General features: G+C 46.9%; 1 protein-coding gene across 1 annotated transcript in view; it reads left to right on the top strand.

Annotated features, from left to right (window-relative positions):
• Positions 1 to 13,191, top strand: part of LOC137544764 (endonuclease domain-containing 1 protein-like) — a 74,562-nt gene extending 61,371 nt beyond the window's left edge. The window contains exon 2 of the mRNA XM_068265857.1: positions 12,652 to 13,191. Coding sequence (XP_068121958.1) covers positions 12,652 to 13,191 — 540 coding nt within the window. The remainder of the gene's footprint in view (positions 1 to 12,651) is intronic.
• The last annotated feature ends 12,850 nt before the right edge of the window (positions 13,192 to 26,041 follow it).

Below are 26,041 nucleotides of genomic sequence, written 5' to 3'. Positions count from 1 at the left end.
AACAAGGAGGTGGCAAGATATTTTGTGAGAAATGGGGGGTTGGCCATTAGGCACGGGGAGCTCGAGGAGGACATTGGGCTGTTTCTCAGGAGGGATGGGGTACACCTCACAGATATTGGGATGGATCTCTGGGCCTTGGGGTTAGAGGACGGGATTCAGAGAGCTTTGAGGTTGGGGGCCTCAAGGGCATAAGGTTTCATGCCCTTTCGTGGTGGAGGGGGATAAGGGGGCTCCGGAGGTAGGTTATTGGATTTGTCGCGGGGCAAATCCGGTTTGATGAGATCCTCGACAGGAGGAGAGTAATTTTATGGGGCATGCAGCTGTCCTCGAGCCGAGATGCGCGGCTGTGGGCCGGTTACAAGGCTGCATGTCACTCAAGTGTGAAAACAAAATTTGTTCCAGTGGGTACCTCCGGGCCCCTGTCCCCAGCTCTCTGTTAGGAATTTTACGGGTATGATGGTTGTGTTGTTTTTGCAATTTTGGGTTATTGTTAATTTGGTTAAATAAAGATGGGCTGCTTTGGCCTAAATTAATCCAATGCCATGGTAGTCCGTGTTTCATTTATTAGGTCATGTAAGTGGGGGTCTTTAAATAAATGGTTTGAGGGGTAGATAGGTTTACCTTTATCAAGTGAGAGCCTGGAGCGGAGCTTGCGACTGCGTAGGGCACGGCATGATAAGGTAGCCGTTGCCCCGGCAGTACTGGGTTGATCTGGTGGGCGGGGGGCGGAGTTTAGGCGCGCGGCAAGAAGGGGTGCTTGGGTAAGGAGAAGGGGGCGGGTCATTCAGCTTCCGTGAGTGCTCAGGGAAAGAAGCTCCCTCCCTCCCTCCCCTGTTTTGTATGGTTAGGTGGGGTTTTTGGTTTAAAGGGGGGGGGGGTTAAGGGACGTTTATTAGTCATTGCAGCCGGAGGGGGATAAGGGGGCTCCGGAGGTAGGTTATTGGATTTGTCGCGGGGCAAATCCGGTTTGATGAGATCCTCGACAGGAGGAGAGTAATTTTATGGGGCATGCAGCTGTCCTCGAGCCGAGATGCGCGGCTGTGGGCCGGTTACAAGGCTGCATGTCACTCAAGTGTGAAAACAAAATTTGTTCCAGTGGGTACCTCCGGGCCCCTGTCCCCAGCTCTCTGTTAGGAATTTTACGGGTATGATGGTTGTGTTGTTTTTGCAATTTTGGGTTATTGTTAATTTGGTTAAATAAAGATGGGCTGCTTTGGCCTAAATTAATCCAATGCCATGGTAGTCCGTGTTTCATTTATTAGGTCATGTAAGTGGGGGTCTTTAAATAAATGGTTTGAGGGGTAGATAGGTTTACCTTTATCATGTGTTTTGTGGTGTATTTTTACATATACCCATGGTGGGTGGGAGAAATATCTCTGTAAATGACAAATTTTTGATTTTTTTTTACACACAATTGTCCATTTACAGAGAGATTTCTCCCACCCAGCATGGGTATGTGTAAAAATACACCCCAAAACACATTATACTACTTCTCCTGAGTACGGCAATACCACATGTGTGACACTTTTTTGCAGCCTAGGTGCGCTAAGGGGCCCAACGTCCTATTCACAGGTCATTTTGAGGTATTTGTTTTCTAGACTACTCCTCACGGTTTAGGGCCCCTAAAATGCCAGGGCAGTATAGGAACCCCACAAGTGACCCCATTTTAGAAAGAAGACACCCCAAGGTATTCCGTTAGGTGTATGGTGAGTTCATAGAAGATTTTATTTTTTGTCACAAGTTAGTGAAAAATGACACTTTGTGAAAAAAACAATAAAAATCAATTTCCGCTAACGTTTGACAAAAAATAAAATCTTCTATGAACTCGTCATACACCTAACAGAATACATTGGGGTGTCTTTTTTCTAAAATGTTGTCACTTGTGGGGTTCCTATACTGCCCTGGCATTTTACGGGCCCAAAACCGTGAGTAGTCTGGAAACCAAAATTCTGTGGAAATGTAATGGTTACGGAATTTAGCGCTGGTGGAATTCCGGCGGAACGGAATTTGCTCTTTCCGATCATAGCGAGTCTTGCTTTCACTTCTTCCTGTGTTAAGTATTTAATATTATAATTGGAAACGTGAGACTCTTCCGCCTCTGTAATTTGCAACAGTGCTGTTTCTTTTGTGTAGACAGAAGCAAAGAAAGCATTTAATAACTCTGCCTTACCTTGGTCATCCACCATTGAGTTCCCACCCTCATCCTTTAGGAGTCCTATACAGTCAACCTTTCTTTTTTTAGAGTTAATGTACTTGTAAAACTTTTTTGGGTTAGATTTGATATCCTTAGCGATTTGATTTTCAGCTTCAGTCTTTGCCAGCCTAATTTCTTTTTTACAATTTTTACTGCACTCCTTGTAATTGCTGAGTGCAGCCTCGGCCCCCTCCTGTTTTAAGACCTTATAGGCATTCTTTTTCCTCTTCATTTTATCTTTAACCTTTCTATTCATCCATAGAGGCCTTTTTTTATTCCTAGATATTTTGTTTCCATATGGGATATACCTGCTACAATATTTATTTATTGTATTTATAAAGCGCCAACATATTACGCAGCGCTGGACATTAGTTTAGGTTACAGAAAATATTTAGGGGTGACATACAGCAATATGACAATACAGGAATACAAGAAAGACCAGATCACACAGGCAGCACAGTATGAGTACCAGGTAATGCTTAGTCAGTCACTGGACGGGAGCATGGAGATTAGGCAAGTTAGGTTCACTCAGATGCATAGCATGGGTTCACAGTGATGTAGGTGCATGATCAGGTAGGACACAAAAGGAGGAGGTCTCTGCCCAAAGGGTTACAATCTAGAAGGAGAGGTAAGGACACGAAAGGTAGGGGACCAGTGTTCAGCTGTGGGTTTACAGCACTTGTGAGGGGTAGTAGGCCAGAGTGAAAATGTGAGTTTTGAGGGCCTTCTTGAAGATGTTGAATGAGGGGGCTACCCTAATGGGTGGAGGTAGGGAGTTCTATAGTGTTGGAGCAGCTCTTGAGAAGTCCTGGAGGCGTGCATGGGACTGGGTGATGCGGGGGACAGTCAGGCGAAGTTCATTGGATGAGCGGAGTAAGCAGCTAGGTGTGTACCTTTGAGTAAGATCGGAAATGTAGGTAGGACAGGTTTTGTGGACAGATATTGATTAAGAATAAGTTTAAAAGCTTGCCATTTACCAGTGTCAGGTATAGCAGTATTACCTCACCAGCGGAGGGTGCTGCGGCCGACACTTCCGCGTCTGACATCACCCCAGCAGCGACCGCGTCCTCTCAGTCATCTTGCACAGCCCCTGGCAGGACAGGTCTCTCCTCTGCACATCAGGTTAGGTCAGCACGCTCGCGGGCGGGGTGGCAGGACCTTTATAATCTGAGGACACGGGTCAGCTGATCTTGCAGTCAGCTGACACCAACCTGCTGATTGGTCCATCCCTCTGGGCGGGCGGTTTGAGTTTGCTTTCTGTATTTAAGCTGGGAGATGTCATTTGCTCATTGTCTGTTGTTGCGAATACTTTGTGTTAGCTCTCAGACCTTAGTCAGTTCCCAAGTGTGTTAGAACCGGCAGGAGCCGGGAATTCACACTTAGCTTAGGATCTGTTTGATAGCTGTAATATTAACTTCATTACTGTGTTATTTATTTGTATATGACTCTTTGCCTGCTCTGACCATTTTTTCTGCCTTGTGATTGTGTACTTCTGCCCTTCTGATCTTGTTGCCGACTTTTGCCTGAACTCCACTTTGATTCTGCTTGCCGATTCTGTACCTTGTCTGCCCGTCTGTTGCCTACCTGAACTCTCCGACTATTCTCTCTCACCAGTGGGCCCTCGCCACTGGTGAGGTTACCGCTGTGGTTCTATCTGTAACCTCCATCACCACTGGTGAGGTTACCGCGGAAGATCTATCAGCAAATTACTGTTTGCACCAATCACTACGCTCTGTGCAATAAAGCTAGTGACTTTGTCACGTCTTACATGCCATTTGCTTACTATTTCTGTATTATTGGTGATTCTGCAGATCACCATATAATCAGATATAGTATCTGTATTATTGGTGATACTGCAGATCACCACATAATTGGAAACCTGTTATCCTGCTGACACTATTGTTACACCCAGTTCACCAAACTGAGTGCCTGCCTGAGTTGATTGAACTTTGCTTTTCTAAAATTCATAGTTTTAGTGGTCCCGCTGCCCCGCGGCCTATCAGTCACCAGATCAAACGTTATCATGTTGTGATCACTATTTCCCAAATGTTCTTGAAACCTGCACATTTGATACATTATCTGGTCTATTAGAAATGATCAGATCCAGTAACGCATTCCCCCTAGTTGGTTCAGTTACCATTTGAGTCAAGTAATTGTCCTGTAGTGCTGCCAGAAATCTGCTGCTTTTACCAGAATGGGTAGCATCAATACCCCAGTCAATGTCTGGAAAGTTGAAGTCACCCATAACTATGACCTCATTTTTACTTGCAGCTTTTTCAATCTGCTGTAGTAATTGCAGTTCTGCAGCTTTATGAATATGTGGTGGCCTGTAGCATACCCCAATAAGCAATTGGCAACCTTTATTTCCACCATGAATATTTACCCAAACGGACTCCCCATCTTCGCAATCTTCCTCCATCTCATCGTTGAGGACAGCTGTAAGAGAATTCTTAACAAAGAGACAAACCCCTCCACCTTTTTTCCCTGTTCTATCCCTCCTAAACACATTGTATCACTCTAAATTAGCTATCCAGTCATGGCTTTCATCCATCCATGTCTCGGTTATTCCCACAATGTCATAGCCTTTGTCATTCAGAATGAACTCTAGTTCGTCTATTTTATTTGCAAGGCTCCGAGCATTGGTTACCATGCACTTTATATTTTTACCACCACATTTTCCAATTTTGGTTACCTGAAATGGGCTACTTGAAGTTTTACCAACCTCCTTACTCTTTACACTGTCCCCACCCCCCTCTCCTCTCCCCATAATGGTAGGCTCCCATTGTCTTTTTACCTTATCTTGTCTACATATTGAGACTTTACCCTCCTGCCTCTCCCCAGATCCTAGTTTAAAATCTCCTCCAACCATTTAGCCATCTTCTCCCCCAATGCAGCTGCACCCTCCCCATTAAGGTGCAGCCCATCTCTGCTGTAGAACCTGTAGCCGACTGCAAAGTCTGCCCAGTTCTCCAGGAACCCAAACCCCTCCTTCCTACACCAATTTCTCAGCCACTTATTTAACTCCCTAAGCTCCCTCTGTTTCTCAGATGTAGCACGTGGCACTGGCAATATTTCAGAAAACACCACCTTGGAGGTCCCTGCTTTAAGTTTATCTCCAAGTACCTGAAAAGTACCGTTTTTGAGGACCTTCCATCTCCCACTAACTTTGTCATTGGTGCCAATGTGTACCATGACAGCTGGGTCTTCCCCAGCCCCACCCAATAATCTGTCAATTCTTTCCACTACATGCCGAACCCGAGCACCCGGGAGGCAACAGACTGTACGGCATTCACGGTTTCTTCAACAGATTACCCTATCTGTGTGCCTAATAATTGAATCCCCTACCACCAGTACCTGTCTAGCCTTAGCTGCACTCCTATTCCCTTTCTCGTTACAGCAGTCTGCCCCTTGGTTGCTAAGGAGCACATCCTGCTGCAGCATTGCTACTCCAGAATCATCCTCCCCAATATTACGCAAACAAGCATACTTATTAGGGAGTGACAGCTCAGGACTAGCCTCCCTGCCACTCTTTCCCCTACCCCTTCTAACTGTGATACAACTAGCGGCTACCTCTGCTTCTTGCTCTGGCTTTACTCCACCCACCTCATCTTCAACGGTTCCATCCAGTGTCTGGATCGTGAGATCCCAGCTCTTCTCCATGTTGTGTATGCGTCTCAGTGTTGCGAGATGCTCATTTAGCTCTGCGATTTCCGCCTCTAACTGAGCAACACGCACACACCCAGGGCAACAGTAAACACCCTCAATCCGCTGATCAAGGCATGTATACATGTTGCAGGATGTACACTGTACTGCATTGTCCAACATCATGACAATTGTATGGGGAAAAATTACTTAAAGTAAACTGTGGTGGTAAAAGATGAAACGGGAGAGTGAGTGAAGCTGAGGTGGAGGAGAGGAAGAGTGAGTGAAGCTGTGGTGGAGGAGAGGGAGAGTGAGTGAAGCTGGGGTGGAGGAAGAGGGAGAGTGAGTGAAGCTGGGGTGGAGGAGAGGATGAGTGAGTGAAGCTGTGAAGGAAGTTCTCCCAGGGACAGCGAGCTTTAGGAGTTGAGGTTGTTATGAGGGAAGTTCTCCCAGGGACAGCGAGCTTTAGGAGTTGAGTTATTATGAGGGAAGTTCTCCCAGGGACAGTGAGCTTTAGGAGTTGAGGTTATTATGAGGGAAGTTCTCCCAGGGATAGCAAGCTTTAGGAGTTGAGGTTATTGTGAAGGAAGTTCTTCCAGGGACAGCGAGCTTTAGGAGTTGAAGTTGTTATGCGGAAAGTTCTCCCAGGGACAGTGAGCTTTAGGAGTTGAGGTTATTGTGAAAGAAGTTCTTCCAAGGACAGCAAGCTTTAGGAGTTGACGTTATTATGAGGGAAGTTCTCCCAGGGACAGTGAGCTTTAGGAGTTGAGGTTATTATGAGGGAAGTTCTCCCAGGGACAGCGAGCTTTAGGAGTTTAGGTTATTATGAGGGAAGTTCTCCCAGGGACAGCGAGCTTTAGGAGTTGAGGTTATTATGAGGGAAGTTCTCCCAGGGACAGCGAGCTTTAGCAGTTGAGGTTATTATGAGGGAACTTCTCCCAGATACAGCGAGCTTTAGGAGTTTAGGTTATTATGAGGGAAGTTCTCCCAGGGACAGTGAGCTTTAGGAGTTGAGGTTATCATGAGGGAAGTTGTCCCAGATACAGCGAGCTTTAGCAGTTGAGGTTATTATGAGGGAACTTCTCCCAGATACAGCGAGCTTTAGGAGTTTAGGTTATTATGAGGGAAGTTCTCCCAGGGACAGCGAGCTTTAGCAGTTGAGGTTATTATGAGGGAACTTCTCCCAGATACAGCGAGCTTTAGGAGTTTAGGTTATTATGAGGGAAGTTCTCCCAGGGACAGTGAGCTTTAGGAGTTGAGGTTATCATGAGGGAAGTTGTCCCAGATACAGCGAGCTTTAGCAGTTGAGGTTATTATGAGGGAACTTCTCCCAGATACAGCGAGCTTTAGGAGTTTAGGTTATTATGAGGGAAGTTCTCCCAGGGACAGCGAGCTTTAGAAGTTGAGGTTATTATGAGGGAACTTCTCCCAGATACAGCGAGCTTTAGGAGTTGAGGTTATTATGAGGGACGTTCTCCCAGATATCGCAAGCTTTAGGAGTTGAGTTATTATGAGGGAAGTTCTCCCAGAGACAGTGAGCTTTAGGAGTTGAGGTTATTATGAGGGGAGTTCTCCCAGATATCGCGACCTTTAGGAGTTGAGTTATTATGAGGGAAGTTCTCCCAGAGACAGTGAGCTTTAGGAGTTGAGGTTATTATGAGGGAAGTTCTCCCAGTGACAGTGAGCTTTAGGAGTTGAGGTTATTGTGAGGTAAGTTCTCCCAGGGATAGCAAGCTTTAGGAGTTGAGGTTACTGTGAAGGAAGTTCTTCCAGGGACAGCGAGCTTTAGGAGTTGAAGTTATTATGCGGAAAGTTCTCCCAGGGACAGTGAGCTTTAGGAGTTGAGGTTATTGTGAAAGAAGTTCTTCCAAGGACAGCAAGCTTTAGGAGTTGAGGTTATTATGAGGGAAGTTCTCCCAGGGACAGCGAGCTTTAGCAGTTGAGGTTATTATGAGGGAACTTCTCCCAGACACAGCGAGCTTTAGGAGTTGAGGTTATTATGAGGGGAGTTCTGCCAGATACAGCGAGCTTTAGGAGTTGAGGTTATTATGAGGGAAGTTCTCCCAGGGACAGTGAGCTTTAGGAGCTGAGGTTATTATGAGGGAAGTTCTCCCAGCGACAGTGAGCTTTAGGAGTTGAGGTTATTATGAGGGAAGTTCTCCCAGGGATAGCAAGCTTTAGGAGTTGAGGTTACTGTGAAGGAAGTTCTTCCAGGGACAGTGAGCTTTAGGAGTTGAGGTTATTATGAGGGAAGTTCTCCCAGGGACAGTGAGCTTTAGGAGTTGAGGTTATTGTGAGGTAAGTTCTCCCAGGGATAGCAAGCTTTAGGAGTTGAGGTTACTGTGAAGGAAGTTCTTCCAGGGACAGCGAGCTTTAGGAGTTGAAGTTATTATGCGGAAAGTTCTCCTAGGGACAGTGAGCTTTAGGAGTTGAGGTTATTGTGAAAGAAGTTCTTCCAAGGACAGCAAGCTTTAGGAGTTGAGGTTATTATGAGGGAAGTTCTCCCAGGGACAGCGAGCTTTAGCAGTTGAGGTTATTATGAGGGAACTTCTCCCAGATACAGCGAGCTTTAGGAGTTGAGGTTATTATGAGGGGAGTTCTGCCAGATACAGCGAGCTTTAGGAGTTGAGGTTATTATGAGGGAAGTTCTCCCAGGGACAGTGAGCTTTAGGAGCTGAGGTTATTATGAGGGAAGTTCTCCCAGCGACAGTGAGCTTTAGGAGTTGAGTTTATTATGAGGGAAGTTCTCCCAGGGACAGCTAGCTTTAGCAGTTGAGGTTATTATGAGGGAACTTCTCCCAGATACAGCGAGCTTTAGGAGTTTAGGTTATTATGAGGGAAGTTCTCCCAGGGACAGTGAGCTTTAGGAGTTGAGGTTATCATGAGGGAAGTTGTCCCAGATACAGCGAGCTTTAGCAGTTGAGGTTATTATGAGGGAACTTCTCCCAGATACAGCGAGCTTTAGGAGTTTAGGTTATTATGAGGGAAGTTCTCCCAGGGACAGCGAGCTTTAGAAGTTGAGGTTATTATGAGGGAACTTCTCCCAGATACAGCGAGCTTTAGGAGTTGAGGTTATTATGAGGGACGTTCTCCCAGATATCGCAAGCTTTAGGAGTTGAGTTATTATGAGGGAAGTTCTCCCAGAGACAGTGAGCTTTAGGAGTTGAGGTTATTATGAGGGGAGTTCTCCCAGATATCGCGACCTTTAGGAGTTGAGTTATTATGAGGGAAGTTCTCCCAGAGACAGTGAGCTTTAGGAGTTGAGGTTATTATGAGGGAAGTTCTCCCAGTGACAGTGAGCTTTAGGAGTTGAGGTTATTGTGAGGTAAGTTCTCCCAGGGATAGCAAGCTTTAGGAGTTGAGGTTACTGTGAAGGAAGTTCTTCCAGGGACAGCGAGCTTTAGGAGTTGAAGTTATTATGCGGAAAGTTCTCCCAGGGACAGTGAGCTTTAGGAGTTGAGGTTATTGTGAAAGAAGTTCTTCCAAGGACAGCAAGCTTTAGGAGTTGAGGTTATTATGAGGGAAGTTCTCCCAGGGACAGCGAGCTTTAGCAGTTGAGGTTATTATGAGGGAACTTCTCCCAGACACAGCGAGCTTTAGGAGTTGAGGTTATTATGAGGGGAGTTCTGCCAGATACAGCGAGCTTTAGGAGTTGAGGTTATTATGAGGGAAGTTCTCCCAGGGACAGTGAGCTTTAGGAGCTGAGGTTATTATGAGGGAAGTTCTCCCAGCGACAGTGAGCTTTAGGAGTTGAGGTTATTATGAGGGAAGTTCTCCCAGGGATAGCAAGCTTTAGGAGTTGAGGTTACTGTGAAGGAAGTTCTTCCAGGGACAGTGAGCTTTAGGAGTTGAGGTTATTATGAGGGAAGTTCTCCCAGGGACAGTGAGCTTTAGGAGTTGAGGTTATTGTGAGGTAAGTTCTCCCAGGGATAGCAAGCTTTAGGAGTTGAGGTTACTGTGAAGGAAGTTCTTCCAGGGACAGCGAGCTTTAGGAGTTGAAGTTATTATGCGGAAAGTTCTCCTAGGGACAGTGAGCTTTAGGAGTTGAGGTTATTGTGAAAGAAGTTCTTCCAAGGACAGCAAGCTTTAGGAGTTGAGGTTATTATGAGGGAAGTTCTCCCAGGGACAGCGAGCTTTAGCAGTTGAGGTTATTATGAGGGAACTTCTCCCAGATACAGCGAGCTTTAGGAGTTGAGGTTATTATGAGGGGAGTTCTGCCAGATACAGCGAGCTTTAGGAGTTGAGGTTATTATGAGGGAAGTTCTCCCAGGGACAGTGAGCTTTAGGAGCTGAGGTTATTATGAGGGAAGTTCTCCCAGCGACAGTGAGCTTTAGGAGTTGAGTTTATTATGAGGGAAGTTCTCCCAGGGACAGCTAGCTTTAGCAGTTGAGGTTATTATGAGGGAACTTCTCCCAGATACAGCGAGCTTTAGGAGTTTAGGTTATTATGAGGGAAGTTCTCCCAGGGACAGTGAGCTTTAGGAGTTGAGGTTATCATGAGGGAAGTTGTCCCAGATACAGCGAGCTTTAGCAGTTGAGGTTATTATGAGGGAACTTCTCCCAGATACAGCGAGCTTTAGGAGTTTAGGTTATTATGAGGGAAGTTCTCCCAGGGACAGCGAGCTTTAGCAGTTGAGGTTATTATGAGGGAACTTCTCCCAGATACAGCGAGCTTTAAGAGTTGAGGTTATTATGAGGGACGTTCTCCCAGATATCGCAAGCTTTAGGAGTTGAGTTATTATGAGGGAAGTTCTCCCAGAGACAGTGAGCTTTAGGAGTTGAGGTTATTATGAGGGGAGTTCTCCCAGATATCGCGACCTTTAGGAGTTGAGTTATTATGAGGGAAGTTCTCCCAGAGACAGTGAGCTTTAGGAGTTGAGGTTATTATGAGGGAAGTTCTCCCAGTGACAGTGAGCTTTAGGAGTTGAGGTTATTGTGAGGTAAGTTCTCCCAGGGATAGCAAGCTTTAGGAGTTGAGGTTACTGTGAAGGAAGTTCTTCCAGGGACAGCGAGCTTTAGGAGTTGAAGTTATTATGCGGAAAGTTCTCCCAGGGACAGTGAGCTTTAGGAGTTGAGGTTATTGTGAAAGAAGTTCTTCCAAGGACAGCAAGCTTTAGGAGTTGAGGTTATTATGAGGGAAGTTCTCCCAGGGACAGCGAGCTTTAGCAGTTGAGGTTATTATGAGGGAACTTCTCCCAGATACAGCGAGCTTTAGGAGTTGAGGTTATTATGAGGGGAGTTCTGCCAGATACAGCGAGCTTTAGGAGTTGAGGTTATTATGAGGGAAGTTCTCCCAGGGACAGTGAGCTTTAGGAGCTGAGGTTATTATGAGGGAAGTTCTCCCAGCGACAGTGAGCTTTAGGAGTTGAGGTTATTATGAGGGAAGTTCTCCCAGGGATAGCAAGCTTTAGGAGTTGAGGTTACTGTGAAGGAAGTTCTTCCAGGGACAGTGAGCTTTAGGAGTTGAGGTTATTATGAGGGAAGTTCTCCCAGGGACAGTGAGCTTTAGGAGTTGAGGTTATTGTGAGGTAAGTTCTCCCAGGGATAGCAAGCTTTAGGAGTTGAGGTTACTGTGAAGGAAGTTCTTCCAGGGACAGCGAGCTTTAGGAGTTGAAGTTATTATGCGGAAAGTTCTCCTAGGGACAGTGAGCTTTAGGAGTTGAGGTTATTGTGAAAGAAGTTCTTCCAAGGACAGCAAGCTTTAGGAGTTGAGGTTATTATGAGGGAAGTTCTCCCAGGGACAGCGAGCTTTAGCAGTTGAGGTTATTATGAGGGAACTTCTCCCAGATACAGCGAGCTTTAGGAGTTGAGGTTATTATGAGGGGAGTTCTGCCAGATACAGCGAGCTTTAGGAGTTGAGGTTATTATGAGGGAAGTTCTCCCAGGGACAGTGAGCTTTAGGAGCTGAGGTTATTATGAGGGAAGTTCTCCCAGCGACAGTGAGCTTTAGGAGTTGAGGTTATTATGAGGGAAGTTCTCCCAGGGATAGCAAGCTTTAGGAGTTGAGGTTACTGTGAAGGAAGTTCTTCCAGGGACAGTGAGCTTTAGGAGTTGAGGTTATTATGCGGAAAGTTCTCCCAGGGACAGTGAGCTTTAGGAGTTGAGGTTATTGTGAAAGAAGTTCTTCCAAGGACAGCAAGCTTTAGGAGTTGAGGTTATTATGAGGGAAGTTCTCCCAGGGACAGTGAGCTTCAGGAGTTGAGGTTATTATGAGGGAAGTTCTCCCAGGGACAGCGAGCTTTAGCAGTTGAGGTTATTATGAGGGAACTTCTCCCAGATGCAGCGAGCTTTAGGAGTTGAGGTTATTATGAGGGAAGTTCTCCCAGGGACAGTGAGCTTTAGTAGTTGAGGTTATTATGAGGGGAGTTCTCCCAGATACAGCGAGCTTTAGGAGTTGAGGTTATTATGAGGGAAGTTCTCCCAGGGACAGTAAACTTTAGGAGTTGAGGTTATTATGAGGGAAGTTCTCCCAGATACAGTGAGCTTTAGGAGTTGAGGTGGTTATGAGGGAAGTTCTCCCAGGGACAGTGAGCTTTAGGAGTTGAGGTGGTTATGAGGGAAGTTCTCCCAGGGACAGTGAGCTTTAGGAGTTGAGGTGGTTATGAGGGAAGTTCTCCCAGGGACAGTGAGCTTTAGGAGTTGAGGTTATTGTGAGGGAAGTTCTCCCAGGGACAGCGAGCTTTAGGAGTTGATGTTATTATGAGGGAAGTTCTTCTAGATACAAATGGATATTGTAAATCATTTTCACACTGTCTGAGACTAAAATATAATTTATTTTTGTAAATGAGCTTTGAATTGTCTCCGTCTTTCTCTAGCTGGCAGAGATTTCCAGTCCAGACATGCTTCAGCCATCAGACAGCTTGATGAAGAGTAATCTAGATTCTGTGATAGAGAGCCAAGGTGTGAATGATGACTATAGGAATTCTGGTCTAAGCCGTGGTCACGTCAATCCCAGCATGCACCACAGCAGCAACTCTCAGCTCTCCACTTTCGCCTACACCAACATGGCTCCTCAGGAGTCCACCTTTAACAGTGGAACATGGAACCAATATGAGACTTTCCTACGAGATCGGATGCTACCATCCTGCAACCAGACACATGTCCTCAGTGGGGTCATTGTCTCCGGGTTTAGCCCCACAGAGGGTAAATGGCTGCGGGACCGTGTCAATGTGCCAGACTTTTACTGGAGTGCGTTCTGTTGTGTAAGACGAGATGGGACAAAGTGGGCAGAAGGGAGACTGGGTCGTAATTCAAGTCCATTTGATGTAGCAACAATCACCATCCTTGACTTGGAAGACATTCTGGGAAAAACATATGAAGGTCCTGTGACATTATTCTACCAAAACTGCGGGTGAAATCCCATAAAAGGCTGAATAATATGGGTGAGCACGTAATCCATAACAATATTCTGACATCTCCATATTAAATCCCTTTTATGCAACCATAGAGAATCTGTCATTATTTAGCCTTCTTGTCTCTCCAAGCGTTGGTCCAATCACAGCTGATCAGTGTTTGGTTCTAGACTGGCAAAGAAGATGTCCTCATAATACTGCAGCACTCAGCCGCTCCTGCTGCTCCTGCCGCTCCACAGAGCATGAGCTGCTCTTGTCATATCTGTCAATATGCATTGCGGCGCCTCCCCCAGTCTAAAGGAGAGCAGTTCAGGGAGCACTTGATATTTACCTGATCCAGATGCAGGGTCGTCTCTCCACCACTGAGTGGCGCTTTAAGGCTGACATAATATGACGTGATGGAGACCCGAAGGAGGATGTCAGCTTTACAGAGCTGCTTGGTGGTGGTAGAGGAGAGCTGACCCTGCATCTGGATCAGGTAAATATCACGTGCTCCCTGCACTGCACATGAGGCGATAGGGAGGCAGCAGCTAGAAAACGAGATAACTCGGGGTGGGCAGTTAGAAGGGGGGGGGGTTCCATATTGTCTCTGATCCTCCTGCAGCACACTGACTGATGCTTCTTCTTCCCAGCTGCCCCCTGTCTGTGCACAGCCGTACTGTGCAGGAGCAACAATAGCCCACACCAGTGCTGTAGAATGGAGCTGCTTGTGCATGAATGACTCTGCTACTGTGCAGGTCACAGTTCCTGTGCGGCCACGCTCTTACACAGACAGGGGGGCGCAGCCACGCTCCTACAGGGATGGGGTGCAGCCATGCTCTTACAGGGATGGGGGCACAGCCACGCTCTTACATAGACAGGGGGGCGCAGCCACGCTCCTACAGGGATGGGGTGCAGCCATGCTCTTACAGGGATGGGGGCACAGCCACACTCTTACATAGACAGGGGGGCGCAGCCACGCTCTTACAGGGATGGGGTGCAGCCATGCTCTTACAGGGATGGGGGCACAGCCACACTCTTACATAGACAGGGGGGCGCAGCCACGCTCTTACAGGGATGGGGGCACAGCCACGCTCTTACATAGACAGGGGGGCGCAGCCACGCTCTTACATAGACAGGGGGGCGCAGCCACGCTCTTACATAGACAGGGGGGCGCAGTCACACTCTTACATAGACAGGGGGGCGCAGCCACGCTCCTACAGGGATGGGGTGCAGCCATGCTCTTACAGGGATGGGGGCACAGCCACGCTCTTACATAGACAGGGGGGCGCAGTCACACTCTTACATAGACAGGGGGGCGCAGCCACGCTCCTACAGGGATGGGGTGCAGCCATGCTCTTACAGGGATGGGGGCACAGCCACACTCTTACATAGACAGGGGGGCACAGCCATGCTCTTACAGGGATGGAGGCACGGCCACACTTTTACATACACAGGGGGGTGCAGCCACGCTCTTACATAGACAGGGGGGCGCAGCCACGCTCTTACAGGGATGGGGCACAGCCATGCTCTTACAGGGATGGAGGCACGGCCACACTTTTACATACACAGGGGGGTGCAGCCACGCTCTTACATAGACAGGGGGACACAGCCATGCTCTTACAGGGATGGGGGCATGGCCATGCTCTTACATAGACAGGGGGGAGCAGCCACGCTTTAACACAGATGGGGGAGAGGCCATGCTCTTACAGGGACAGGAGCATGGCCACACTCTTACATGGATGGGGACGTGGTCACTGTCAAGGACCGCAAGGGTTAGTCCATGATTGGGTTAATCGCTCAGAGTCAGAAACTCGGTCTCGCTGTCACTTTGTGCATAAATGCCCACATAGAATCCCAGATCACGCAGCACAGTATGAGTACAAGGTAATGCTTAGTCACTGGAGGGGAGCATGGAGATCACACAGCACAGTATGAGTACAAGGTAATGCTTAGTCACTGGATGGAGCATGGAGATCACACAGCACAGTATGAGTACAAGGTAATGCTTAGTCACTGGATGGGAGCATGGAGATCACACAGCACAGTATGAGTACAAGGTAATGCTTAGTCACTGGATGCAGCATGGAGATCACACAGCACAGTATGAGTACAAGGTAATGCTTAGTCACTGGAGGGGAGCATGGAGATCACACAGCACAGTATGAGTACAAGGTAATGCTTAGTCACTGGATGGAGCATGGAGATCACGCAGCACAGTATGATTACAAGGTAATGCTTAGTCACTGGATGGAGCATGGAGATCACGCAGCACAGTATGAGTACAAGGTAATGCTTAGTCACTGGATGGGAGCATGGAGATCACACAGCATAGTATGAGTACAAGGTAAGGCTTAGTCACTGGATGGGAGCATGGAGATCACACAGCACAGTATGAGTACAAGGTAATGCTTAGTCACTGGATGGAGCATGGAGATCACACAGCACAGTATGAGTACAAGGTAATGCTTAGTCACTGGAGGGGAGCATGGAGATCACACCGCACAGTATGAGTACAAGGTAATGCTTAGTCACTGGATGGAGCATGGAGATCACACAGCACAGTATGAGTACAAGGTAATGCTTAGTCACTGGAGGGGAGCATGGAGATCACACAGCACAGTATGAGTACAAGGTAATGCTTAGTCACTGGATGGAGCATGGAGATCACACAGCACAGTATGAGTACAAGGTAATGCTTAGTCACTGGATGGAGCATGGGGATCACACAGCACAGTATGAGTACAAGGTAATGCTTAGTCACTGGATGGGAGCATGGAGATCACACAGCCCAGTATGAGTACCAGGTAATGCTTAGTCACTGGAGGGGAGCATGGAGATCACACAGCACAGTATGAGTACAAGGTAATGCTTAGTCACTGGATGGAGCATGGAGATCACACAGCACAGTATGAGTACAATGTAATGCTTAGTCACTGGATGGCAGCATGGAGATCACACAGCACAGTATGAGTGGTAATGCTTAGTCACTGGATGGAGCATGGAGATCACACAGCATAGTATGAGTACAAGGTAATGCTTAGTCACTGGAGGGGAGCATGGAGATCACACAGCACAGTATGAGTACAAGGTAATGCTTAGTCACTGGATGGAAGCATGGAGATCACGCAGCACAGTATGAGTACAAGGTAATGCTTAGTCACTGGATGGAAGCATGGAGATCACACAGCACAGTATGAGTACAAGGTAATGCTTAGTCACTGGATGGAGCATGGAGATCACACAGCACAGTATGAGTACAAGGTAATGCTTAGTCACTGGAGGGGAGCATGGAGATCACACAGCACAGTATGAGTACAAGGTAATGCTTAGTCACTGGATGGAGCATGGAGATCACACAGCACAGTATGAGTACAAGGTAATGCTTAGTCACTGGATGGGAGCATGGAGATCACACAACACAGTATGAGTACAAGGTAATGCTTAGTCACTGGATGGAGCATGGAGATCACACAGCACAGTATGAGTACAAGGTAATGCTCAGTCACTGGATGGGAGCATGGAGATCACACAGCACAGTATGAGTACAAGGTAATGCTTAGTCACTGGATGGAGCATGGAGATCACACAGCACAGTATGAGTACAAGGTAATGCTTAGTCACTGGATGGAGCATGGAGATCACACAGCACAGTATGAGTACAAGGTAATGCTTAGTCACTGGATGGAGCATGGAGATCACACAGCACAGTATGAGTACAGGGTAATGCATAGTCACTGAAGGGGAGGCATGGAGATCACACAGCACAGTATGAGTACAAGGTAATGCTTAGTCACTGGATGGAGCATGGAGATCACACAGCACAGTATGAGTACAAGGTAATGCTTAGTCACTGGATGGGAGCATGGAGATCACACAGCACAGTATGAGTACAAGGTAATGCTTAGTCACTGGATGGAGCATGGAGATCACACAGCACAGTATGAGTACAAGGTAATGCTTAGTCACTGGATGGAGCATGGAGATCACACAGCACAGTATGAGTACAAGGTAATGCTTAGTCACTGGATGGAGCATGGAGATCACACAGCACAGTATGAGTACCAGGTAATGCTTAGTCACTGGATGGGAGCATGGAGATCACGCAGCACAGTATGAGTACAAGGTAATGCTTAGTCACTGGAGGGGAGCATGGAGATCACACAGCACAGTATGAGTACAAGGTAATGCTTAGTCACTGGATGAAGCATGGAGATCACACAGCACAGTATGAGTACAAGGTAATGCTTAGTCACTGGATGAAGCATGGAGATCACACAGCACAGTATGAGTACAAGGTAATGCTTAGTCACTGGATGGAGCATGGAGATCACACAGCACAGTATGAGTACAAGGTAATGCTTAGTCACTGGATGGAGCATGGAGATCACACAGCACAGTATGAGTACAAAGTAATGCTTAGTCACTGGATGGAGCATGGAGATCACACAGCACAGTATGAGTACAAGGTAATGCTTAGTCACTGGATGGAGCATGGAGATCACACAGCACCGTATGAGTACAAGGTAATGCTTAGTCACTGGATGGAGCATGGAGATCACACAGCACAGTATGAGTACAAGGTAATGCTTAGTCACTGGATGGGGCATGGAGATCACACAGCACAGTATGAGTACAAGGTAATGCTTAGTCACTGGATGGAGCATGGAGATCACACAGCACAGTATGAGTACCAGGTAATGCTTAGTCACTGGATGGGAGCATGGAGATCACGCAGCACAGTATGAGTACAAGGTAATGCTTAGTCACTGGAGGGGAGCATGGAGATCACACAGCACAGTATGAGTACAAGGTAATGCTTAGTCACTGGATGAAGCATGGAGATCACACAGCACAGTATGAGTACAAGGTAATGCTTAGTCACTGGATGAAGCATGGAGATCACACAGCACAGTATGAGTACAAGGTAATGCTTAGTCACTGGATGGAGCATGGAGATCACACAGCACAGTATGAGTACAAGGTAATGCTTAGTCACTGGATGGAGCATGGAGATCACACAGCACAGTATGAGTACAAAGTAATGCTTAGTCACTGGATGGAGCATGGAGATCACACAGCACAGTATGAGTACAAGGTAATGCTTAGTCACTGGAGGGGAGCATGGAGATCACACAGCACAGTATGAGTACAAGGTAATGCTTAGTCACTGGATGGAAGCATGGAGATCACACAGCACAGTATGAGTACAAGGTAATGCTTAGTCACTGGATGGAGCATGGAGATCACACAGCACAGTATGAGTACAAGGTAATGCTTAGTCACTGGAGGGGAGCATGGAGATCACACAGCACAGTATGAGTACAAGGTAATGCTTAGTCACTGGATGGAGCATGGAGATCACACAGCACAGTATGAGTACAAGGTAATGCTTAGTCACTGGATGGGAGCATGGAGATCACACAACACAGTATGAGTACAAGGTAATGCTTAGTCACTGGATGGAGCATGGAGATCACACAGCACAGTATGAGTACAAGGTAATGCTCAGTCACTGGATGGGAGCATGGAGATCACACAGCACAGTATGAGTACAAGGTAATGCTTAGTCACTGGATGGAGCATGGAGATCACACAGCACAGTATGAGTACAAAGTAATGCTTAGTCACTGGATGGAGCATGGAGATCACACAGCACAGTATGAGTACAAGGTAATGCTTAGTCACTGGATGGAGCATGGAGATCACACAGCACAGTATGAGTATCACTGGATGGGGCATGGAGATCACACAGCACAGTATGAGTACAAGGTAATGCTTAGTCACTGGATGGAGCATGGAGATCACACAGCACAGTATGAGTACAAGGTAATGCTTAGTCACTGGATGGAGCATGGAGATCACACAGCACAGTATGAGTACAAAGTAATGCTTAGTTACTGGATGGAGCATGGAGATCACACAGCACAGTATGAGTACAAAGTAATGCTTAGTCACTGGATGGAGCATGGAGATCACACAGCACAGTATGAGTACAAGGTAATGCTTAGTCACTGGAGGGGAGTATGGAGATCACACAGCACAGTATGAGTACAAGGTAATGCTTAGTCACTGGATGGAGCATGGAGATCACACAGCACAGTATGAGTACAAGGTAATGCTTAGTCACTGGATGGAGCATGGAGATCACACAGCACAGTATGAGTACAAGGTAATGCTTAGTCACTGGATGGAGCATGGAGATCACACAGCACAGTATGAGTACAAGGTAATGCTTAGTCACTGGATGAAGCATGGAGATCACACAGCACAGTATGAGTACAAGGTAATGCTTAGTCACTCGATGGAGCATGGAGATCACACAGCACAGTATGAGTACAAGGTAATGCTTAGTCACTGGAGGGGAGCATGGAAATCACACAGCACAGTATGAGTACAAGGTAATGCTTAGTCACTGGATGGAGCATGGGGATCACACAGCACAGTATGAGTACAAGGTAATGCTTAGTCACTGGATGGAGCATGGAGATCACACAGCACAGTATGAGTACAAGGTAATGCTTAGTCACTGGATGGAGCATGGAGATCACACAGCACAGTATGAGTACAAGGTAATGCTTAGTCACTGGATGGAGCATGGAGATCACACAGCACAGTATGAGTACAAGGTAATGCTTAGTCACTGGAGGGGAGCATGGAGATCACACAGCACAGTATGGGCTCGATTCACAAAGCGGTGATAACCCAGTTAAAGACTTTAGGCGTGATAACCATTTTTATCATGCCTAAACTCAGTTTAGGCATGATAAGTTTAGGCATGCTAAGTTTAGATAAGTTTAGATCGCGCGCAAAGTCCCGCACGCAAAGCAGCGCCATTAAACTCTATGCAAAGTGCACCAGACTTTGCTAGCGCAAAACTTTTGATCAGCTGTGCACTGCGGTGCTAGCCCAGTTGGTACTTAAACTTATCACACCTAAAAACTTATCACACCTAAACTTATCACACCTAAACTTATCATGCCTAAACAGAGTTTAGGCGTGATAAAGGGCTTTTCACCACGGTGCTAACTGTTAGCACTGCTTTGTGAATCAGGCCCTATGAGTACAAAGTAATGCTTAGTCACTGGATGGAGCATGGAGATCACACAGCACAGTATGAGTACAAGGTAATGCTTAGTCACTGGATGGAGCATGGAGATCACACAGCACAGTATGAGTACAAAGTAATGCTTAGTCACTGGATGGAGCATGGAGATCACACAGCACAGTATGAGTACAAGGTAATGCTTAGTCACTGTAGGGGAGCATGGAGATCACACAGCACAGTATGAGTACAAGGTAATGCTTAGTCACTGGATGCAGCATGGAGATCACACAGCACAGTATGAGTACAAAGTAATGCTTAGTCACTGGATGGAGCATGGAGATCACACAGCACAGTATGAGTACAAGGTAATGCTTAGTCACTGGATGGAGCATGGAGATCACACAGCACAGTATGAGTACAAGGTAATGCTTAGTCACTGGATGGAAGCATGGAGATCACATAGCACAGTATGAGTACAAGGTAATGCTTAGTCACTGGATGGAGCATGGAGATCACACAGCACAGTATGAGTACAAAGTAATGCTTAGTCACTGGATGGAGCATGGAGATCACACAGCACAGTATGAGTACAAGGTAATGCTTAGTCACTGGATGGAGCATGGAGATCACACAGCACAGTATGAGTACAAGGTAATGCTTAGTCACTGGATGGAGCATGGAGATCACACAGCACAGTATGAGTACAAGGTAATGCTTAGTCACTGGATGGAGCATGGAGATCACACAGCACAGTATGAGTACAAGGTAATGCTCAGTCACTGGATGGAGCATGGAGATCACACAGCACAGTATGAGTACAAGGTAATGCTTAGTCACTGGATGGGGCATGGAGATCACACAGCACAGTATGAGTACAAGGTAATGCTTAGTCACTGGATGGAGCATGGAGATCACACAGCATAATATGAGTACAAGGTAATGCTTAGTCACTGGATGGGGCATGGAGATCACACAGCACAGTATGAGTACAAGGTAATGCTTAGTCACTGGGGGGGAGCATGGAGATCACACAGCACAGTATGAGTACAAGGAAATGCTTAGTCAGTCACTGGATGGAGCATGGAGATCACACAGCACAGTATGAGTATAAGGTAATGCTTAGTCAGTCACTGGATGGAAGCATGGAGATCACACAGCACAGTATGAGTACAAGGTAATGCTTAGTCACTGGAGGGGAGCATGGAGATCACACAGCACAGTATGAGTACAAGGTAATGCTTAGTCACTGGATGGGAGCATGGAGATCACACAGCACAGTATGAGCACAAGGTAATGCTTAGTCACTGGATGGAGCATGGAGATCACACAGCACAGTATGAGTACAAAGTAATGCTTAGTCACTGGATGGAGCATGGGGATCACACAGCACAGTATGAGTACAAGGTAATGCTTAGTCACTGGAGGGAAGCATGGAGATCACACAGCACAGTATGAGTACCAGGTAATGCTTAGTCACTGGATGGGGCATGGAGATCACACAGCGCAGTATGAGTACAAGGTAATGCTTAGTCACTGGATGGAGCATGGAGATCACGCAGCACAGTATGAGTACAAGGTAATGCTTAGTCACTGGATGGGAGCATGGAGATCACGCAGCACAGTATGAATACAAGGTAATGCTTAGTCACTGGATGGAAGCATGGAGCTCACACAGCACAGTATGAGTACAAGGTAATGCTTAGTCACTGGATGGAGCATGGAGATCACACAGTACAGTATGAGTACAAAGTAATGCTTAGTCACTGGATGGAGCATGGAGATCACACAGCACAGTATGAGTACAAGGTAATGCTTAGTCACTGGATGGAGCATGGAGATCACACAGCACAGTATGAGTACAAGGTAATGCTTAGTCACTGGATGGAGCATGGAGATCACACAGCACAGTATGAGTACAAGGTAATGCTTAGTCACTGGATGGAGCATGGAGATCACACAGCACAGTATGAGTACAAGGTAATGCTTAGTCACTGGATGGAGCATGGAGATCACACAGCACAGTATGAGTACAAGGTAATGCTTAGTCACTGGATGGGGCATGGAGATCACACAGCACAGTATGAGTACAAGGTAATGCTTAGTCACTGGGGGGGAGCATGGAGATCACACAGCACAGTATGAGTACAAGGAAATGCTTAGTCAGTCACTGGATGGAGCATGGAGATCACACAGCACAGTATGAGTATAAGGTAATGCTTAGTCAGTCACTGGATGGAAGCATGGAGATCACACAGCACAGTATGAGTACAAGGTAATGCTTAGTCACTGGAGGGGAGCATGGAGATCACACAGCACAGTATGAGTACAAGGTAATGCTTAGTCACTGGATGGGAGCATGGAGATCACACAGCACAGTATGAGCACAAGGTAATGCTTAGTCACTGGATGGAGCATGGAGATCACACAGCACAGTATGAGTACAAAGTAATGCTTAGTCACTGGATGGAGCATGGGGATCACACAGCACAGTATGAGTACAAGGTAATGCTTAGTCACTGGAGGGAAGCATGGAGATCACACAGCACAGTATGAGTACCAGGTAATGCTTAGTCACTGGATGGGGCATGGAGATCACACAGCGCAGTATGAGTACAAGGTAATGCTTAGTCACTGGATGGAGCATGGAGATCACGCAGCACAGTATGAGTACAAGGTAATGCTTAGTCACTGGATGGGAGCATGGAGATCACGCAGCACAGTATGAATACAAGGTAATGCTTAGTCACTGGATGGAAGCATGGAGCTCACACAGCACAGTATGAGTACAAGGTAATGCTTAGTCACTGGATGGAGCATGGAGATCACACAGTACAGTATGAGTACAAAGTAATGCTTAGTCACTGGATGGAGCATGGAGATCACACAGCACAGTATGAGTACAAGGTAATGCTTAGTCACTGGATGGAGCATGGAGATCACACAGCACAGTATGAGTACAAGGTAATGCTTAGTCACTGGATGGAGCATGGAGATCACACAGCACAGTATGAGTACAAGGTAATGCTTAGTCACTGGATGGAGCATGAAGATCACACAGCACAGTATGAGTACAAGGTAATGCTTAGTCACTGGATGGAGCATGGAGATCACACAGCACAGTATGAGTACAAGGTAATGCTTAGTCACTGGATGGAGCATGGAGATCACACAGCACAGTATGAGTACAAGGTAATGCTTAGTCACTGGATGGGGCATGGAGATCACACAGCACAGTATGAGTACAAGGTAATGCTTAGTCACTGGGGGGAGCATGGAGATCACACAGCACAGTATGAGTACAAAGTAATGCTTAGTCACTGGATGGAGCATGGAGATCACACAGCACAGTATGAGTACAAGGTAATGCTTAGTCACTGGGGGGAGCATGGAGATCACACAGCACAGTATGAGTACAAAGTAATGCTTAGTCACTGGATGGGGCATGGAGATCACACAGCACAGTATGAGTACAAGGTAATGCTTAGTCACTGGATGCAGCATGGAGATTACACAGCACAGTATGAGTACCAGGTAATGCTTAGTCACTGGATGGAGCATGGAGATTAGGCAAGTTAGGTTCACTCAGATGCATAGCATGGGTTCACAGTAATGGAGGTGCAAGATCAGGTTGGACACAAAAGGAGGATGTTACCCCCAGGTCTTAACGTGCAAGGCATGCAGACTGAAGTAGAGTGACAATAACCTCCCAGAGCCTCACTGAAGCTTGTATCACACAGTTCAAAGGATAGAAGTATCTGACATGATAAGGATGAGACCCTCAGTGGAGGCAGGTGATAATACACAGTACAGACAGGATTCAGAGGTATCCAGGTAGCAGGCAATGGTCAGTCCAGGCAGCAAGCAAGAGAGTCCAGGTAACAAGCAAAGGTCAGTCCAGGCAGCAAGCAAGCGAGTATCCAGGTAACAAGCAGAGGTCGATACAGGCAACAAACAAGAGGGTATCCAGGTAACAGGCAGAGGTCGATACAGGCAACAAGCAAGAGGGTATCCAGGTAACAGGCAGAGATCAGTCCAGGCAACAAGCAAGCGAGTATCCAGGTAACAAGCAGAGATCAGTCCAGGCAACAAGCAAAAGAGTATCCAGGTAACAGGCAGAGGTCAGTCCAGGCAGCAAGCAAGAGGGTATCCAGGTAACAGGCAGAGATCAGTCCAGGCAACAAGCAAGAGAGTATCCAGGTAACAAGCAGAGATCAGTCCAGGCAACAAGCAAGAGAGTATCCAGGTAACAGGCAGAGGTCAGTCCAGGCAACAAGCAAGCGAGTATCCAGGTAACAAGCAGAGATCAGTCCAGGCAACAAGCAAGAGAGTATCCAGGTAACAGGCAGAGGTCAGTCCAGGCAACAAGCAAGCGAGTATCCAGGTAACAAGCAGAGGTCAGTCCAGGCAACAAGCAAGCGAGTATCCAGGTAACAAGCAGAGATCAGTCCAGGCAACAAGCAAGAGAGTATCCAGGTAACAAGCAGAGATCAGTCCAGGCAACAAGCAAGCGAGTATCCAGGTAACAGGCAGAGATCAGTCCAGGCAACAAGCAAGAGAGTATCCAGGTAACAGGCAGAGATCAGTCCAGGCAACAAGCAAGAGAGTATCCAGGTAACAGGCAGAGATCAGTCCAGGCAACAAGCAAGCGAGTATCCAGGTAACAAGCAGAGATTAGTCCAGGCAACAAGCAAGAGAGCATCCAGGTAACAAGCAGAGGTTGGTTCAGGCAGCAAACAAGAATGGTCAGTAAAAAGCCAAAGGTCAACAGCAATTCAGCAATCAGGAATCAGAGTGCGCACCCAGCAACTAGCCACAGCTAAGCTTATCACGGGTGATGACTGGGAGCACTCCACGGGTTTAAACACAACTTTCATCCAATCAGTGGCCGGCCACACTCCGCACATCCAATCACACTGCGGTACACCTACCTAGGTGTCAGCTGACACCGTGCTGTCAGCTGACCTCGGTCAGCTAACTATTGTTTACCTCTGCAGTGGGCGTACTGAGAACACGCCCTCTCCCCTATCAGAATGTGCGGCCTGCGTTCCAGTGTCTGCGTCACCAACGGGGAACAATCCAGTAGTAGAACCGCCACCAAGACATGTGGGTGCTGGTGCTGGGCTCCCAGGCTGCTCAATGTCAAGATACGAAGAAGGAGTCCGCACACAGGCTTGCTGGAACAACAAGTGCCAAGATTTATTGTTCCATCACATATATGTGCAATCTATGTCAGACCAGGTCAATGGAACAATAAAACTTGGTACTTGTTGTTCCTACAAGTTCCTTCTTCGTATCTTGACCAGCGGAGAAAAAGCACCAAGACCCGGAAGTGACAGTCCCGGCCCGGGTCTCGGCATTACCATCATTAACCACATGTAAGTTCCTTCTAGTACCCCTTCCCCCTTGGAGTGGGCTCAGAACACTCCAACCTAGGTTTATCATGATACTTGGCATACAATTCTCTAACTTCAACATCAACATGAGCCTGTTTAGGTGGAACCCAGGATCTGTCCTCTGGTCCATACCCCTTCCAGTCAATAAGGAACTGTAGAGAATTCCAAACAAATTGAGAATCAATAATTTTCTCAACTTCATATTCTTGTTCTCCATCAATTTCAATAGGTGGAGGAGGAGTATCTGAAGGATCACAATTGACAGCTGATTTTAACAAAGAAACATGAAATGAATCAGTACCTCTCATGGATTAGGGCAATTTTACTCTATAAGTTACCTTATTCACTTTTTCCAGAATGGGGTATGGACCAATAAATTTAGGCAGATGGTTGACGAAGAGAAATATGCCGGGTGGAAACCCACACTAAGTCC

The sequence above is a fragment of the Hyperolius riggenbachi genome, chromosome 1, assembly GCF_040937935.1.
Source record: "Hyperolius riggenbachi isolate aHypRig1 chromosome 1, aHypRig1.pri, whole genome shotgun sequence".
Taxonomy (NCBI): domain Eukaryota; kingdom Metazoa; phylum Chordata; class Amphibia; order Anura; family Hyperoliidae; genus Hyperolius; species Hyperolius riggenbachi.
Note: the sequence above shows the minus strand (reverse complement) of the source record. Positions and strands in the feature narration are given on the sequence as shown.